Source organism: Hippoglossus stenolepis, chromosome 1 (genome assembly GCF_022539355.2).
Source record: "Hippoglossus stenolepis isolate QCI-W04-F060 chromosome 1, HSTE1.2, whole genome shotgun sequence".
Lineage (NCBI taxonomy): Eukaryota > Metazoa > Chordata > Actinopteri > Pleuronectiformes > Pleuronectidae > Hippoglossus > Hippoglossus stenolepis.
Genome location: NC_061483.1, coordinates 24,182,004 through 24,199,031, shown reverse-complemented (window position 1 = coordinate 24,199,031; position 17,028 = coordinate 24,182,004). Strand labels below are relative to the sequence as shown.

The following is a 17,028-nucleotide window of genomic DNA, read 5'->3' as shown; positions in this document are numbered from 1 at the left end:
ACGTTCCTAGCAGCGGAAGTTGGTTTCCTGTCGTTTTCTTCCCCGTAAAGTGGCACAAATCTATGGGAATTAATTGTTATACTAACAGGTACACAGCCCACATGTACAGGGTAAACAGGGAGTCGTTTCAGACTACCATAAAGACTGTTGTAAGGTCCCTGCTGTTTATTGTTATAACGCCTGTTAATGTTGTCAGTGGGTTAAATGTTATTTTAGTCAGGCACCTTTTTGGTAAGCCCAGCTCATACTGTGGGGTCCTACGGTTCAGGAGTTTACATGAGTTGCTATGCTAACCGTCAGCTACACGACTGTTTCCCTCGTGTGTTGAGAATGCGTTCTTGAAGAGTGTAATTGATTAATAACCTGAAGAATTCGTTTTAATGTGGATTATGTAATTGTGTGAACTGGCCTTAACATGTTGATGGGCTGGTTCTGCTTATGTGTGTTTGACAAAACACTGACATTGAAGCAAGACCACCTATTACAATAATAAAAACTACAATTAGGTCCAATCAGGGAATGCAGTAGGATAAAAGTAGGTTTTAAGCTTTGATTTAAAGAAAGCTACCGACCCTGTCTGCTGTACTTCATCAGGTGGGGGTTCCAGAGCCTTCAAGCTCTTATTTCTTATTTCTCTGTCCCCCTTAGTCTTGGATAAGATAAGATAAACTTCATTGAGGGGAAATGTACTTTTTACAGCAGCAGATAGTCAAAAACGAGGTAGATAAGAGAAAATGTGAAAGTATCAATTAGTATAAATATTGGCAATAAAAAATATTTATAAGAAAATACAGAGAACATGTACATAATATACACCTTACACTAGAGAGTATCAATACTAGAATTATTGCAGGTAGAGACGAATACTTGGGTAAACTGCAGTGGTACAGGATGATTGCATGAGGATAGATACTGCACGTGTGCATTGCATGTAATAATTTCACCTGGTCCACAGTGCTGTGACTGAGCCAACCCAGATATAAACATTATAATATGAACTAGGATTTTGCTGCATCAGATGTATGCCAAGTTTTAAAACAGACCCGAGTAATTTGTAAATTGTATTTTAGTGAGAATATCTAATTAAAACTTTATTATTAAGGATCTTTATCATAAGTCCTGTCAGTTATATATATTCATTTACTCCATTGTGAGTCAGACTTCAATTTTCAGGACATGACAGAGAGTCAACGGGTGTTATGATTATGTTTAATTTTGAAATATAAATGTGGTCATGCCAGGTCATCAAACATGTAAGGTCTTGTGCAGATTGGACAATGTACAGTGTAGTCAAACTTCCTGTTTCATGGCAATACGGCCACGGGCATGCTGTTAAAGTAAAAGTGTTCACGTTGTTTGTTGCACTGACCAAAGGTGAAGTTGATATGATTATTCTGTTGGAGGAGTTCATTAAAGTAGAATGCCTACAGATAGCAAATTCCAAGGAAAAATTTTACATTACAATCAACATCACCAACTTCCTGTTCAATTTAGTGTATGGGTCCAACAGGCTTTTTTGTAAGTTTTGCCATGATAAATATACCTACAGTTATTCGTACATGTCAGTGAAAGGTGCCACCAGGGCTGCTTTGTTAATTTATGTTTAATTTTAAAGATTTTTTCATATTACAAAAATAAACAAATTAAATTGTTTTATTTAATCCAGGTAAGAAGTAAGAAAACATCATGTTTTGTTGTCCTCTGGTGGTTCTATGAAGAATGATACAATGGTACTAAAAAAGCTGAAAGAATTGTGTTAGTGCAGGACTTTCACACTGCCAAAGGTAATTTCAGGTCGTTTGAAATGATTACTCTTTTCACACAAGACCCAATGAAAATATTAATAGAGGAATCATTGGAGGCTGATCATGCTGACGCTCAGCCACAGCAAGGAGGAGATGAGTCTGCTGATGTTCAAACTATTCAAACCAAATCACCTGAAGTCCAATTTATAAAAATGACTCGAACCCCTGAAAAACATGCTGACAAAGCTCGACCCAATAAACAAGCTGCTTTTGACCTGTGATTTTTAACTCTGCTCCATCCTGTGAATACGTATCCAGTGTCCTCCAGGCTGCTGTGTACCTCGTGTCTGACTTCAGAGAGGGCAGAGCTGTGCTCTATCTTCCTGTCGGCCCAGCAGCTCCCTCTGCATCTGCTCCTTTTCCCTCTGCAGGTTCACCTTCACCTCCCACACCTCCAGCTTTAGGCAGGCCTCCTCCAGACGAGCCTGCTGGATCTGAACACAACACATTACACTGGTATCTAAAGATCTGATCTGTGTGTGCAGATATCCAAACCTGGATCTGCACTACAGGAGCTAGATAAGATCACCATGTAGATCATTTATTTCAGTGAACTAACCCTTTAAAATCTTGTCAAAGGACACAGTGCACTTGTTCATGTACTGTCGAACTTTATTTAACTTCCAGAGTCACAATATCTATGAATGCACATATATCAGGCAGATTTTTGGTGAAGTTTTCAAGTCAGTTGTCACTTGTGTAAGTTCTGGTCCCATTTAGAGTCAAATAGACCATCAATATACAGTGTGATTGACAGCTGGTACCATCCAATCGGTGCAGGTGGAAGGTGTAATCGGGTGTACAGCGTCGTTGAGCTCTCAGTCAGGCTCCACCCCCAACTCCTCCAAATACTCTCCCAGCATGCTTAGCGGCGGGCGAAGGAAAATGTAAACGGCCATGTCGTGTTAGAGAGCAGAGCAGAGGAAGAAGCCACAGTCTGGGCCGCGGTCTCACATTCAGCCACATTTAATGAAGCCTTGAGAACTGAAGCTCCTGAATAGTACACGTCCGACAGCTTCATTTGACAGGAGACACATTTCGTGGAAGGAAGTTTAGTAAACGGAGGTAAAGATGAGCGGAGGAGGGACCCCGTACATCGGCAGCAAAATTAGCCTAATCTCCAAGGCCAAGATCCGCTATGAAGGAATTTTATACACCATTGATACCGAGAACTCGACCGTAGCTCTCGCTAAAGGTAAGTTTCATGACCAACACATTATCTGCATTCACCACAAATGGTTATTACTTAGCTTGAAAAAATGCTAAAGCGTTTAAACACTGAAACCGATATGAGCGTAGTTAGCTAACGCCTGCTAGCCTTTTAGCCAACTAACGGCTAAGTGTTGCTGTAGTTAGTCCTTTGTTTACGTGCTCGGGCTAACTGCTTAGTACTGAATGGAATATAATAGGAAGTAAAGACCTTGTTCTATTTCACACCTGATTTTAAGAATCTGTGTTTCAACTACTGGTTATTAGTAAAATTTAATTTAGTTTTATTAGCTTTTATTGTTAACGCGTATTCGGTGAACTCGGCGTACGAAGACGTTAATACTCCCCCTGATTGTATGTATGTTTGTTTGTTTCGAAGAGAAAAAAGTGCTTGGTAAAAATCAGTATCATGAAATAATTACATTGCAGTTTAAGCAGCATTTTAAACATTAGGACAGGGAATCCGTTATAGATCAGCCTCACAGGCTGTTTGCTTTTGTACAACATCAGACTTTGCAACTATAGCATCGTTACAGCAGCTTCAATAACAAGGCTAATGTCGAGTCATTCACATTGCCCCTCGCATTTCCCCAACAGTCCGCTCCTTCGGCACTGAAGATCGGCCCACTGACAGGCCTATTCCACCGCGAGAGGAAGTGTTTGAGTACATCATCTTCCGAGGGAGTGATATTAAAGACCTAACCGTGTGCGAGCCACCCAAATCCACTAGCACCCTGCCTCAGGACCCTGCCATAGTTCAGGTAAGCGCCTGTGTCTTTGTACTGTAAACTAGCTGCACGTGTGCCAGTTTGTCAGCCAAGGTGTTCTTTCCCTACAAAGTCACTACTACATACATCTACATCCTAGGTCATGCCTGGTCACAGTCAGATGGTTTCTAATTGATGCAAAAAGCCCCTGTCTCAGAAGATATGTTGACGTCATAGATGGAAAAGTGAAGGTGGAATAAATTATTAATGACTGAATCAGTGTAGCTGCTCGATGTCAGCCCTCGGGCATCGTGCACACTGGTTGCATGTTATTAGTAACACCTGTGTTTTACCTACACACCAGACACATGTCTGCTGTAGAGAAAGTCTGCTCCTGTCGGTTTACAAACCATTACCATTCTCAAATAGGATTCCCGCTTACATTTAAAAAAAGGGGGGTGTTCTGATGGGCAACACAAATATATTAGCAATTTCAATTATCTTTTAATATTTATCTTCAATTAGCTACACTACCACCTCATTGTTTTTATTATTTTAATGTGTAATGCTCCTTGTCTGTAATTGGAAGCAGAGTTTCCCCATTGGGGATTAATAAAGTTATATAATCTAATTAAGATCTTGCACTATGCACTATATTTTTATATTTAGTTAGACAAGACAAATCAAAACCACACTATCTCTTAATGTTAGAATTTTGTCAAAATACTGTCGTATTGCAACACCCAAACACATACATCATTAAAGTCAAGTAAACCAACTGGCTGGCTTAAGTTGAATCAATAATTAATTTTATTAATCACTGCAGGGCTTTTGTTGTTATGAAATTAGAAATATTTGCTGCAACAATACCTATGTTTATATTTCTGCCTACAAACACACATTTCAAACACTGAATTTTAAGTCAAACACGCAACAGCTTAGGAACATAGGCAGTCAACACTTTGAATGAAAAACATTGTTCCACATCTGAGTCTAGTATCTGTGTAAAAAAATTGGGTAGGTTAAATTAAATGTCTCATATTTGCACCTCATACTTTTTAAAAATATTTATAAACTGTCCTGCATGTTGGTCGTACTTACAGAATAGGGTTTTCACGAAACTTGTGAATGACAGTGGATATTGTTTGTAGAAGCCCTGCACAACATTTGGAACTGTGACAGTCACAACAAGTTGTCATAGCAGTTATGTTTTAGAACTATAATTAATGCTGCTGGTGTCTGTGATGTGTAATGAAAAGCTAAAAAACCCACCCATGTAACTGGAGAGTTCAGGAAAGAGTCCTGTTTTTGTTGGTCTTGTCGTCGTTTTTCAGTGGACTGTGTGTTTGTTTTTCTAGTCATCAGTTGGATCCACCAATGCTTCTACTGCAGCACCCCCAACATCATCATTCCAGTCTGCTGGCTCCTATGCTCCATTCAGCAGGCCCCCTGTCCCACCTTACAGCCAGTTTGGCGTGACACCCCTCGCAGCTCAGCAGTATGAATCTGCTGCTGCTGCAGGAGGTAAGAAGTAGTTTCTTATTCAAACATGTCTATTCACTGTATGGATTTGTAGGATGAACTCTAAAGGAGAGCTGTGAAAATGATTTCATGTGTGACAAAACAAAATCTGTATTGCTAAGCTCAAATTCCACATTCATATCACTTTGTTTAAGAATCACAGGTCAGCAGAGGGACATGTAAAAATGAGAAACAGGGATTTTTTAAATATAACTATCTGTCTAGATCTATTTGACTTACTGCAGAAACACCATCTTTCAAACAAGCTTTGTAAGAGTTTCTCGAGCAGATCTGGAGCAACACCTGATCCTTGCTGATTTGAATAGAACACAGGTGCAGATTTCCTTTTGTACACCTGAACCCCATATAACTCCACTGAATAGTGGAGACAGTTATACAATGCATTTCTATTTAACTGCTGGAGCTTGGGAATATAGAAGTGCTCACAGGAGGAGACAGTTATAAAAACACGAGAGAGAGATTTTGTCATTCAAATTGGATAGTTTGCATTTCTGTCTTTGTTAAAAAAACTCTTAGATTTCTTTTACAAAAACTAAGAACTGAAATTGTCCCTATTCTATGTCAGTTTTAACTACTGGCAGTTTAATAGAACCTTCCTAATCTGTCAGGTCTGTCACTAAATTCACATTGTCTATATCTGCTGCTTAAGACAAACTGCCTTTGCTATTAAGAAAATCCTAAACTCTAAATCTCATTTTGGTGTTTCTGCAGGACGCACTAGTCCCCAGCTGGATGCTTTAGCAAAAATTCCCATCCTGAAGCCGGTAATGCAGGCCCCACCCTCAACTGCCCCAGCTCCACCTGCACCTGTAGGACAGAGGAGTCACACAGGGTATGCACCTCCCATCAGACCCACCAGCAGCGCCACTGGCAGCCAAAAACCCCCGGACCTCCTGGAGCAGCGAAGAGGTAAAGATATGTCACAAGCTTGTTGTGGTAAATTATCATGTTCTGAGTCCTGCCAAACACTGGTGTTGACGACCAGAGGTGTATGAATATTTTTCAAACATTACAAAAGTAACTCCAGTTTTATATCTGAGCTAATCGGAGATTCTTGAGCACAAAATTCTCTAAATTGCCCCAAAACGACACTTATGTTCCAATCTTTACATATTCACCCAAGAGAAACCTGCTTACCTCCTGAACCGGCACCGTATCTGAAGCTCAGATGTTTGTGTTGCTCGGTTTGACTGTATTAGAGCCTTACCAATTTACCCAGAGTTAAACAGATGCTTTCTCTGTTCAGGTCCTGAGGCCCTGAAAGTGTCCCAGCCTGATATTGAACATGGTGCTCTTGAAAACAGGGATCCCAACAGGCGTCATGCTGGTAAGTCATTTGCACTTTGATATCATTACTCCTCCTGTTTCTCAGCCGTATAAACTGGGGCCATCTTCATAACGGTGTGTCTGTTTGCAAAAGAACAGTTTTCATAGCCAAATCACACTTGTGTGACAGAAGTAGCTCCGCTTTTAGGTACAACTTCCTCATTGTGGTTGGAGTCCTTCTCATCCACTCTGCAAAGTGCAATGCACACAGCTCTACAATGAAGCAACACCTATTATGTTATTATGAGAATCATTTAAATGTTTGAAGTATGGCATGGCATGACAAATTGGTTTATAGCAAGCCGCCAAAGTCTAGGTAATTAATGGGAAGCAGGGATGGAAACCTTTTCATTACAAAAATTGTTTAAGTCTTCACTGTAAACTTAGTCTTGAGCATTTAACAGATATAAACAACCACAGGGCGGTAATTCTAGTTTGCTATCTACACAGTCAGTATGAATTTTGGAAGTGGTGTTTATTTTCCTTTTCTGGTTGTGTGCACCAGCACACTGTCTTTAGAATAAAGTGTCAACGATGGTGCTCAAGAACAGCACAGGGTCTGTAGTTGTAACAGATATAAGAAAATTAGGATGATTTTTGTGGCTGAACTGGGTAAGAATCCTAATTAAGCTAAAATTAAACACTGATTAGCCGTGCAATATGTGGATGTAAACAACCTCAACTTAAAGATGAAGTAACTTCGATATCATTGGCATTGAATACAACATGCGGTTGTACAACGTGTGTTTTCTTCCCCGAGCATTGTGTGATTTTGGTTTCCCTGTCGTCTCTCAGGTGGTGCTCCGTCCAACCGCCGCGGCCGTGGAAGAGGAAACCGCAGCAGGGGCAGAGTGAATTTGCGCAGGGATGGCACCATGAAGTTTGAAGAAGACTTTGACTTTGAGACGGCCAACGCCCAGTTTCAAAAAGATGAGATCGACAAAGAGCTTCAGAATAAGCTCAAACTGAAAGGTATGGCTTCAACGCTTCAAGGGACAAAACAGGCACTGCTTTTCTAAACCACTTATTGAGACGGTTTATATCAGCCAAAATAAATTAAAAATTCCAAAGTTAACTGGTGCAAATTTTAAAAGGGCAATACTTTTCATGTCATTTGTGTTTATTCTGTCACCATTTCTGCCAGTAAAATCCCATGAAGCAAAATCTCTGGTAGGAATGAACTGTAACACGATAGTGAATTAGTGCTGAAATTAACTTTCAGTCAGCCCTGATGATCACTTTATTTGTAAGTTAGAGGGGTTTTGTTTTTAACAATATTTCTTTCAACATAACAGATGACAAGACTGAAAAGGCACTGAATGGAGAGGAAACTGCTGACACAGAACATCCAGTCACTGAGGGGACAACTGAGGAGGAGGAGGCTTCGATCAACTCATGTTACTATGACAAGTCCAAGTCCTTCTTCGATAACCTGTCCAATGATGATCCAAGGTACCTCATTATGTTGTTGTTTTCTATGAATCCCCTTTGATACAGGGGGATTTCTTCGGACTGATAGTTCCACTGCTTAACAAAACCGTTTATGAAGATGAAATAAAAACCAGAATCCAGTTCGAAGCCTCATCAGACTTAAGGCCGGATTTTATAATTTGTACATTATTTGCCACTAGTCTATTCCACATGGTTGTGTATTTTCATGTGGGATTGGCAGACACAATTTTTCCAGATGACGTAGGACTATGTTGCCAGAAACGCTGATTCACGACCAACTTCTCCTCGACTACTCTGGTTGTTATGGCCTAAGGTCTCCCTTTTTTACAGTGTAACTGTCAGTCTGAATGATATCTCTGTACATTTGACATCACCTAAACCATGGTAGTAAGCTTTAGTTCATGAATTTAAACATGTGAGTTGTACTCAAGACACTGAAAGATTTTTGTTTTTATCTAATTTAGTAAATCGGGCGAAAGAGGATTTTCAAGGTAAGTTGCACATTTTCTCTGATGTGTTTGAAGAGGTATCTCGGATGCTAAAGTTTTTTTGGCATGAAGAGTAAACACATTAACTGCTTTTGGATATTGGCCTCATCAGGGTAATCATTTTACAGTGTTTTTATGGATCAGAATTAACCTATAGTTTAAATGTAAAGGTCTATATATATTATTTTTTAAAAACGATATCAAATTTTTTTAGGATTTGTAAAATTGGTGAGCCGAAATAGTCATTTTAGCCAGTGGTGCCTAGCATCAAGTAAAACAATTTTTGTAGAGTGTTTCAAAAAGATGGATGCTGATCAGTCTTTACGTGTGTCAGGGATCGAAGGCCAACCTGGGCAGAGGAGAGAAGAATGAATTCCGAGACGTTCGGCATCCCCCTCAGGCACAATCGTGGAAGAGGGGGTTTCCGTGGCCGAGGCTTCATGGGGCCCCGTGGAGGCCGGGGGCGGCCAGTGAGCAGAGGTTCCTTTGGGCCACCTCGGGGTCCCCCACCTGGTTTCAGAGGTGGATTCAGGGGTGGCAGAGGAGGCCGGGATTTCTCCGATTTTGAATACAGGGTGAGTTTATCAGTTTCATGTGCTCTGAACAGTATTTAAGTATACTTGAAGTACAATAGAAAGTTAAGAAGTATGTCAGCTCTAACCTGAAGTGGTTCTTTCCAGAAGGATAACAAAGTGGCTGCATAGTACAACAGCGATGGATCCACAAAGAACTGTAGCCCCTCATCAAGAAATGATTCCAGCTCAAGAAATTTATTTGGTCTCTACATTTGACAGAAAGAAAAATGAAGACATCCTCTCAGTCACCAGCACAAGGTTCAACTGTTTGACACCAGGGGGTGAGAGTGCAGAAGTTTAGTTTGATAAGCAGCCATCAGATGGACATGATGTGTAAATACCGTGCTTTGGAGTAATGCTGTATTTTTGCATCGATCAAGTTCATTTCTTATAGAAGGCTTCTTTGATATTGAAAGCTGTATGCAGAAAGCCCACTGTTACTGTGAGCAGATCACGCTTCATGTGATCCATAGCTTTATTTTTCATTTTTCTTTCAGGTCTCTTATATCATATTTGTTGGCACCAAATTTCATTGCATTGCCTGTTGCAACATAGTTCTCTCTGTTCAGGTTTAGGTGGGTTGCCATGTGTTCAGTGTTTTGTCCATAATGCAGGACTTTTTCTTTTTTACATCAGTTTATTCTCTATGAATTAGTGAGGTCAAAACCAGCTGAAAGAAAAATCTAAACAGAATTCTGTAATGAATAAATGAATGTATATCTAGCTCATCTTATATTTAGGGTCCCCCAACCAATCATGGCTCAACAGACGGACACACTTCGTTTTTATAGACGTGCTCAGTAGATAGAATCATTGGCTGATGCTTTGACCCCTTAAACCTCCCACATTCGATGACGTCATAGATCAAGAGGAACCAGTCATTTAAATGGTGTACGGGGTTTAACAGTGATAGCTTTAGAATTATTTGTTAACTGTAGAGTTTTTTGAGCAGGTCTGTTTATATAGTTGACTACAGAACGAGCATTCCAATGATTTGTGTCTGAAAAGAAAATCATCCATTGCTATTAACGCCTTTGGGACTTATAAGGAAAGGATGTCCTTGAGATAATTATTCCAAACGTGGCCAAGTTAGATATGGATTAAAAAATGATCCCAACTTTTGCCAAAAATAATATGAGGGTTGAGATCAAAATATCGGCCGTTATATCATAGTTTCTCATTTTAGTGACTCTTAAACGAGAATTCTGGTATTTTTCAATCTCGTCCCAATGTTTATAAATGTGGGTGTGTAAATTATTTGTTTCTTAGAAAAACTTAAAGAAAAGAAGATTGAAGGCCCAGCGGCAATAGCTGCAATATCATCTTATGGGGCAACTGCGACAGTTCACAAAATGTTAACCAATACGGTCTTTTTCTAACCAATAAAATGCCCAAATTGTTATTCTGGCCACATTACAAATGTCTCGCTGAACAAGAAATTTCATTCGAACTTCAGCAGCTCGCTGTCCCCCTGCTTGTGTCCCAAAGCAAAGACACACGAATATAATTTGAAAAGAAACTTTTAGTGGACCTTTTTATGGACTGTCTCAGTTGCCCAATAAGATTATATTGTAGCTAATCTATTAAATACCATTCATTTTGCACACCCACACTTATAAACAGGGCCCAGGTGGACAAATCCCAGAATTCCTCTTAACTTAACCTATCTATGTCCAAACATAATGAGCCATCATCTTGTTTCTTTTTTATTGACCGCATCCTTCGTCTTACAGTTGGCTCATGTACAATGTTTTTGTTGTCTGTACAGTCAGTTGTTATCCACTGCAACACTAAGTACCTACAGTGTTGTGAGGATTGTTTACTGAGGTAGAAAATCTTGTAAATGGATGGAATGATGTCTCGGTACAGATGACAGCAGATCTCTGGCTTGTTTGTAGCTCCTCTTGTTGCATTGTCGTCAATGTGATTGTTCTCTGGAGTGAATCTATTATTTTTTACAGACATGTGAATAAAGGGACGAGAACTGGATGAGGTGCCAGTGCGTTGGGGGGGGATAATTCTTTTTTTCTTCTTGGCTCTGATTTGATAGTACTTTGGGGAGTGTCTTCACAGTGGTCGATTTTTACAGCGCTCCCTTTAACTTAAAGGTTACACTCTGACTAAAGTAATGATAGCACTACACGCTGAGATTAGAACCTTTTATTTAGCTGCGGCTGTTTCAAACAAAGCAGCCGCAGTTAAATCTTTGCTGTTTAACTGGATATTGCAGATCACTGCATGATAGCCTTAGGAGCCACCACTTTATATGGGCTTTCGCAATAACCAGCAACATTGAATTTGGAACAATAAGTATTACTGAGCAATTCAAAACTGACATGTTTTCATATGTTTGTTACTGCTTCACTGGAATTGTAAACCAGGAATCGTTTTCTTGAGAATATCAGCAAAATTGAGTTTTTACATCAAATAAAGAGTTGTACAATATCCATGTCTCTGTTTTCTTTTTAATCCACATGTCACTGATTTGTTTTATTTTTCCCTACAGAAATGCCATATATAGAAATACCTTGCGTTTGTGCATTTGGTCATGTGTTTAAATGATCCTTCAGCCGTCAGGTGATGTAACAGTAAGAAGAGACACAGCAATTCTTCCAAAGTATATAGTTTGACCATAAAAAAGTTACTTTTCTTAAAGCACAACAGGCAGTGAACAGAAACACTTTCTTTACTGTAGTTCTTGTCTATTTCCCAGGGAATAATTCATGAATCTTTATTACATTTAGAGGACTGATAACTAAGGGTGTGTGAAATGTGATGCCGCGTGGCTGAATTAAAGGAAACCTTTTAAGAGACCTAAGGATGCATTAACTGAGATATGTGCTCTTTGAGTGTCTATTTAGTTAATAACAAATCTGAAAGAAATATTTTAAATCGTGTTGCAAAAAAACCGCTCAAAGTCCCCAATTGTAAATCTGGGTTTATCTCTTAACCATATTAGTGTGAGAGAAAGTGCTTGTATTGCGTTGCTTAGTGGGTATAGTTATCAACAATAAAGATTAACAAGGTCTCCACTTGTCCCTGGCATTGTGCTGACTGATGAACTGTATGTTATTGACACCTTGCTTTACTGTGAGAATTGAATAATGCCTGCTGAGAAAAGTCCCATTACCACCAATAAAACACATGCACATTTAATAAAGTATTATCACAGAGTCTTTGCTTTGTAATACATTTCCTGCTAAAACAATGGAAGAGGACACATGTAGCATTTGGGTCCAAAATGTCCCCCAGAGAGCATAAAATCAAGTTTAACTAAACTGAGCAGGTATTTAATGATGTGTGACTGATCCTGGGTCAACTCTTACAAACTTGGCCTGAGGGGGGCACAAGTGTTCACAATAGAAGAGCTGGACTGAATCTGATGCTCCTCCTAATTGTTCCTCAACTCAAACTCAAAATTAACTCATAATTTGATCAAATCTAGGTTTCACCATGCAAAAGAATGTGGTTAGGTGCTGAGTGATAAAAAAGGTTACCTATTAAATCAAAAAATGCAGAAAAAGTCAAATCATTCTGAAAGTTTGGTTGTTTGAATGGTTGAAAATTGAACTTGAAGTATGTGCCAGTAGTAGCCAACTGAAAAAGTGGCTTAAGAAAAACACATTTTATAGGGAAGCCTTTTAAGGCCTGGTTTTTAACTGGTTTCAACAGATGTCTGTTTTTTTAAATATTTAATTTTATGTTATCTTTCTCATGTTTGTCTTGTCTTGTCCTGTGTTATTTATCTAACCGTTTCTAACCTTGTTGAGATAGGAACTTATTATTTTTATTATTATCAATATCATTAATGTCATTATTATCGTTATTATCATTATAATTAATGTTGTTATTATTATCTCATCCACATCATGAATAACATTGAAATTGAAGCATCGTGTTTATCTTGGAATAAAAACCACCCGTGATAAAATAAAATGACAGACTCTCCAGCGGGGGGCGCTAAGGCAACTACAGCCAAGCAGTTGTCCGTCGGGCGGAAGCGGAAGCAGTGAGTGCAGAGTCCTGAGGGAAACACAGAACTAATGGAAACAGGCTGTCGACTTTAACTGTGACTTCACCGACATGTCCATCGTCTTTGTGCCAAAGAAACTACGAGGAAAAGCGAAAATCAACCAGGAGATTATACAGAGGGTGAGAGACCAGCTAATGGTGTTTAGCATCCAGCTAACTAGCTGTTAGCTCGCCCCCCCCTCACAGCTGTCCCTTCATCCACTTGCTGTTTGACGCCCTAATCAGGAGAGGACGGTGCTTTGTTTGAACTTGTTTACCTTTTGTTCCGTCTGCTCTCAGCTGCTGGATGAAAACGACCAGCTGATCAGATGTATCGCAGAGTACATGCAGAAAGGCCGAGCGGTGGAGTGTGTCCAGTGAGGCCCCGCCCCTTCATTCAGCTCATTACACTGTGGGACTCAGTAGTTTAATGTGGCCTTTTCTATTCTTCTTCTTCTTCCCATCAGATACCAGCAGATCCTGCACCGCAACATCGTCTATCTGGCCACCATAGCTGACGCCAGCCCCGACAACACGCCCCCCTCCTCCTCAAATGTAATTTCCATCACATGATGCACAAGCTGCCTCTGCACTGATGGTACAACTGGTGATCTGATCCTGACTCTTGTGTTTCCAGTCTGCAGCTGAGGAAGCTTCAGCCTCCACACCAGAGGTGAATGGAGCTGGACCCACATGATGCAGGCAGCTGGTGTCAGTCGAGCTGGGACAGTGTCGCCCTCAAGACAATTTCTATGTGACAAGGACATGGACTTATTATGCTGAGCTGGTTTCAGTAATGTGACACATTTCATCACCACTGGTGTTTCAGATCAGTATTTTGTGTTGAGACTGAAATGTACATTAAAATGTTTTCCTTTTTAAAAAAGTTGGAGTTGAGTTTTTGAAACAATTCTGAGACCCAACAGTATGAATGCACCAAACGCTCAGTAATATTTTATTTGTTTGGAGTTTGGGCAGCTGTGGCTCAGGAGTAAGAGCGGTTTGTCCACAAATCAGATGGTCGTTAGTTTGATCGGTTTCCCCAATTCCATGTGCTGTAGTGCCCTTGGGCAAGACAACCCCAAAGTGCCCCTGACGGCTGTGCCAGCAGTGCGTGACTGATGTGGGATAAAGTGATGAATTGTGTGAAAATGTTCTGTAAAGTGCTTTGCATTGTCATCAGGACTAGAAGAACGCTACATTAATACAGACCCATAAACAGTTGTTGCTGCAACTGAGATCATTTTTACATTATAGTGAGCAACATTTTTAACAGAAATAACCGCAGAGACATTTTGAATTGCTAGTCATTTTTATTTATTTTTTGCATTGCTGGTACACTTGGAAAGATTCAGTTGCCAGCTCAAGAGAACAATAAGCAACATAAGCCAAGCAGTTCCCCTTCATATCTTCTATCAGGGCAACATGGTTTTTATTTATTTTTTTATTATTTTTTTGTAGAAGCCACTAGTAAACCATTTGACACAGCTGAGAAGCTAACAGTTACAGTCCAAGGTCTGTAATGATGTCTTTAAAAAAGGCTGCAAGAGTTAGGAAGATAACACAGACAAAAAGCAACAAACCCTATATCTTGATTGTGCAAAGCACATTGACTATAAAAAGATATATATTTATATGTATATACAGCAAACAATTCTCTGTAAACATGTTAAGTATGTTAGTTTTCTGAAAACATGGTGTCATTTCATAAATACAGGCAACATTGGCATCCGCAAACATCACAAAAAGATAACATTCTGGGCTCTTTAAATGCAGCCCATCGCCATAGAAACCAAAGAAACAAGGGCTCGAAAACACCCTCATCACACACTGGTTTAGTGTTTAGAATGGCATATTTGGTAACCTTTAGAGATAAGATGGTGTAGTTCAACTGTTGTAGGAAAAAAATGTGCTTTTTTCACATATTGGGAGGTGGAAAATAAATGTTTTCATGTAATATGGCTACAAGAATACTAACATACAGTAATGGTATAACATGTAAGAAAATACAAAAATAAGATTAATACTGTCAATAGTTGTACAAGAAAAATATTGTATTATTAAACAGAAGAAAGGTTTAGGTTTATTGGAGTTAGTGTCAATCTGGAGCAAACAACCACCAATTGGAGAGGAGGAATTGAACGCGCTAGCGGGTGTAAAGACGCCCCCCTTGCGGTCTCGGGAAGTGGGGTGTGTTAACTCCTATCTCGTCAACGTCGCTCGTCATCTCGACAACGCTTTGGTTGGAAATTTTATTTTGCAAGTGCTATCAATACCAACATGGCACACAGTTACTGCTATCACTCATAACTCTGGTCAGTTGTTGAAAAAAGTAGTGTATTTCTCTCAAATTACACCTCTGCAGTGATTTACTATAATTATGCTGAGCCTGCTCAAAGCCTCTTAATAAAAAGAACTAAATATTTATATTTCTACTTCAGTATTTTACAAGCTATGAAACAGTAGATGGTAGCTGTATTCTGAGTCATCTAGCGTGAGATTTGGCAGTTACAGCTATGTAGACACAGTATATTCATCAATGTGGGCAAAATGAGAGCATTTCAAGCCCCTGCCCCTTGTTAATACCCCCCCCCTCTCTCCTTCTCCCACACACACACACACACACACACACACACACACACACACACACACACACACACACACACACACACACACACACACACACACACACACACACACACACACACACACACCACACACACACACACACACACACACGCCCTACACACACACGCGCCTACACACACACGCGCCCTTACACACACACGCGCCCTTACACACACACGCGCCCTTACACACAAACGCGCCCTTACACACAAACGCGCCCTTACACACAAACGCGCCCTTACACAGACACACACAGACACACACACAGACACAGACACAGACACAGACACACACGCTTTCACACACACGCTTTCACACGTTAAGCTGCAGAAGCAAGTGGGTGACGGCCGTGCACGTCTCCAGCTCTTGTCTGAGGAGACGTCAGCTCAACAGACAGAGAAACAACCACTTAGACTAACTGCTGCCAGCATGACACATGCACCTTTTCTGTAGTTAAAACATGGCAGTTGAAAAAACTTCAAAATACGCCTCTCTCTCTTTCCAATGGGGATGTTTGATATGGAAAAATATAGATACAAAAATGTTGAGCCAGTGTGTGAACATAATTTTTGCCTCTGAGGCTTTGAAATCTTCCAATTCAGTGGGTGTAGAGAGTGAAAGGCTGCAGCTTGGCCCACTCAGTGGCTCAATGAACACGAGCTACAGGCCCTCCGTGGCACTTCACCGTGGACTCATTCAACATTACGGATTGGTCAGTACTGGTGAAGGTAGGAGGGCCTGTGCTCGTGTTTGAGGGGGAAGGATTTAAAGCCCTTAGTCATGGGTTTGTGTTGCTGCTGTTGCTGCTGCTGCTGCTGTTGTTGCTGCTGCTGCTGCTGCTGCTGGGTGAAACTGGGAAAACCAGAGGAGATGCAGGTGGAGGGGGAGCAGTCGCTGGCAGTGGACCACACAGGAGACTGCAGCATCTGCATGGAGTCGCTCCACTGGGAGGAAGGAGGGATGTTCATCTGATACAAGGAAGAGCTGGGATTGGGCATGGTGTTGGTGTGGGTGGAGTGCTGCCATGGGGCTTTGGGAGGCCAGGTTTTAGTTTTGCTGTCCTGTGGAGCGCAGCAGACAGAAGTCAGTCAAGTTAGAAAGTCATGCTCAAGAATTTAGACAGAAATAAAAAACTAAACTCCTTACAAGCTCTGTCTGTTACTCTATAATGTAAAACTAATTTGGATGTTTCCTGGGTTTGGGGTTGTTCGGTCCACAGACAGTCGGTAAAAAATGAAAGCTCCTTGTCACAGAAGCAGAAGAATTCACATTTGAAAAGCGGAAG

At 40.4% G+C, this 17,028-nt stretch overlaps 3 protein-coding genes across 4 annotated transcripts in view; 2 read left to right on the top strand and 1 right to left on the bottom strand.

The window, feature by feature from the left end:
- Nucleotides 1–2,658: 2,658 nt before the first annotated feature.
- Nucleotides 2,659–11,549, top strand: lsm14ab (LSM14A mRNA processing body assembly factor b). 2 transcript variants are annotated; one of them, XM_035155375.2, is made up of 10 exons: nucleotides 2,659–3,000; nucleotides 3,612–3,775; nucleotides 5,080–5,245; nucleotides 5,975–6,172; nucleotides 6,510–6,590; nucleotides 7,385–7,561; nucleotides 7,885–8,041; nucleotides 8,506–8,532; nucleotides 8,864–9,104; nucleotides 9,213–11,549. In XM_035155375.2, exons 1-10 carry the CDS (start codon nucleotides 2,877–2,879, stop codon nucleotides 9,231–9,233), a joined length of 1,356 nt encoding a protein of 451 aa, XP_035011266.1. In that variant the 5' UTR covers nucleotides 2,659–2,876; the 3' UTR covers nucleotides 9,234–11,549. The 2 variants fall into 2 exon arrangements, with proteins under 2 accessions (XP_035011266.1, XP_035011259.1); XM_035155368.2 differs by having other exon boundaries at nucleotides 9,210–11,549.
- Nucleotides 11,550–13,055: 1,506 nt separating this feature from the next.
- Nucleotides 13,056–14,001, top strand: ss18l2 (ss18, like 2). The gene is made up of 4 exons (XM_035163542.1): nucleotides 13,056–13,256; nucleotides 13,416–13,492; nucleotides 13,583–13,670; nucleotides 13,753–14,001. The coding sequence occupies exons 1-4, from the start codon at nucleotides 13,188–13,190 to the stop codon at nucleotides 13,810–13,812; spliced, it is 294 nt and encodes a 97-aa protein (XP_035019433.1). The 5' UTR covers nucleotides 13,056–13,187; the 3' UTR covers nucleotides 13,813–14,001.
- A 1,929-nt stretch (nucleotides 14,002–15,930) lies between these two features.
- Nucleotides 15,931–17,028, bottom strand: part of LOC118111678 (granule associated Rac and RHOG effector protein 1) — a 32,867-nt gene continuing 31,769 nt past the window's right edge. The window contains exon 14 of the mRNA XM_035160490.2: nucleotides 15,931–16,804. Coding sequence (XP_035016381.2) covers nucleotides 16,457–16,804 — 348 coding nt within the window. The 3' untranslated portion in view covers nucleotides 15,931–16,456. The remainder of the gene's footprint in view (nucleotides 16,805–17,028) is intronic.

Coding starts and splice junctions, on each gene's coding strand:
- lsm14ab (XM_035155368.2), top strand. CDS start 2,877: ATGAGCGGAGGAGGGACCCCGTACATCGGCAGCAAAATTAGCCTAATC. Junction 8,042..8,505: donor CTGTCCAATGATGATCCAAG/GTACCTCATTAT, acceptor TATCTAATTTAG/TAAATCGGGCGAAAGAGGAT. Junction 9,105..9,209: donor TCTCCGATTTTGAATACAGG/GTGAGTTTATCA, acceptor GGTTCTTTCCAG/AAGGATAACAAAGTGGCTGC.
- ss18l2 (XM_035163542.1), top strand. CDS start 13,188: ATGTCCATCGTCTTTGTGCCAAAGAAACTACGAGGAAAAGCGAAAATC. Junction 13,257..13,415: donor ACCAGGAGATTATACAGAGG/GTGAGAGACCAG, acceptor GTCTGCTCTCAG/CTGCTGGATGAAAACGACCA. Junction 13,671..13,752: donor CGCCCCCCTCCTCCTCAAAT/GTAATTTCCATC, acceptor TTGTGTTTCCAG/TCTGCAGCTGAGGAAGCTTC.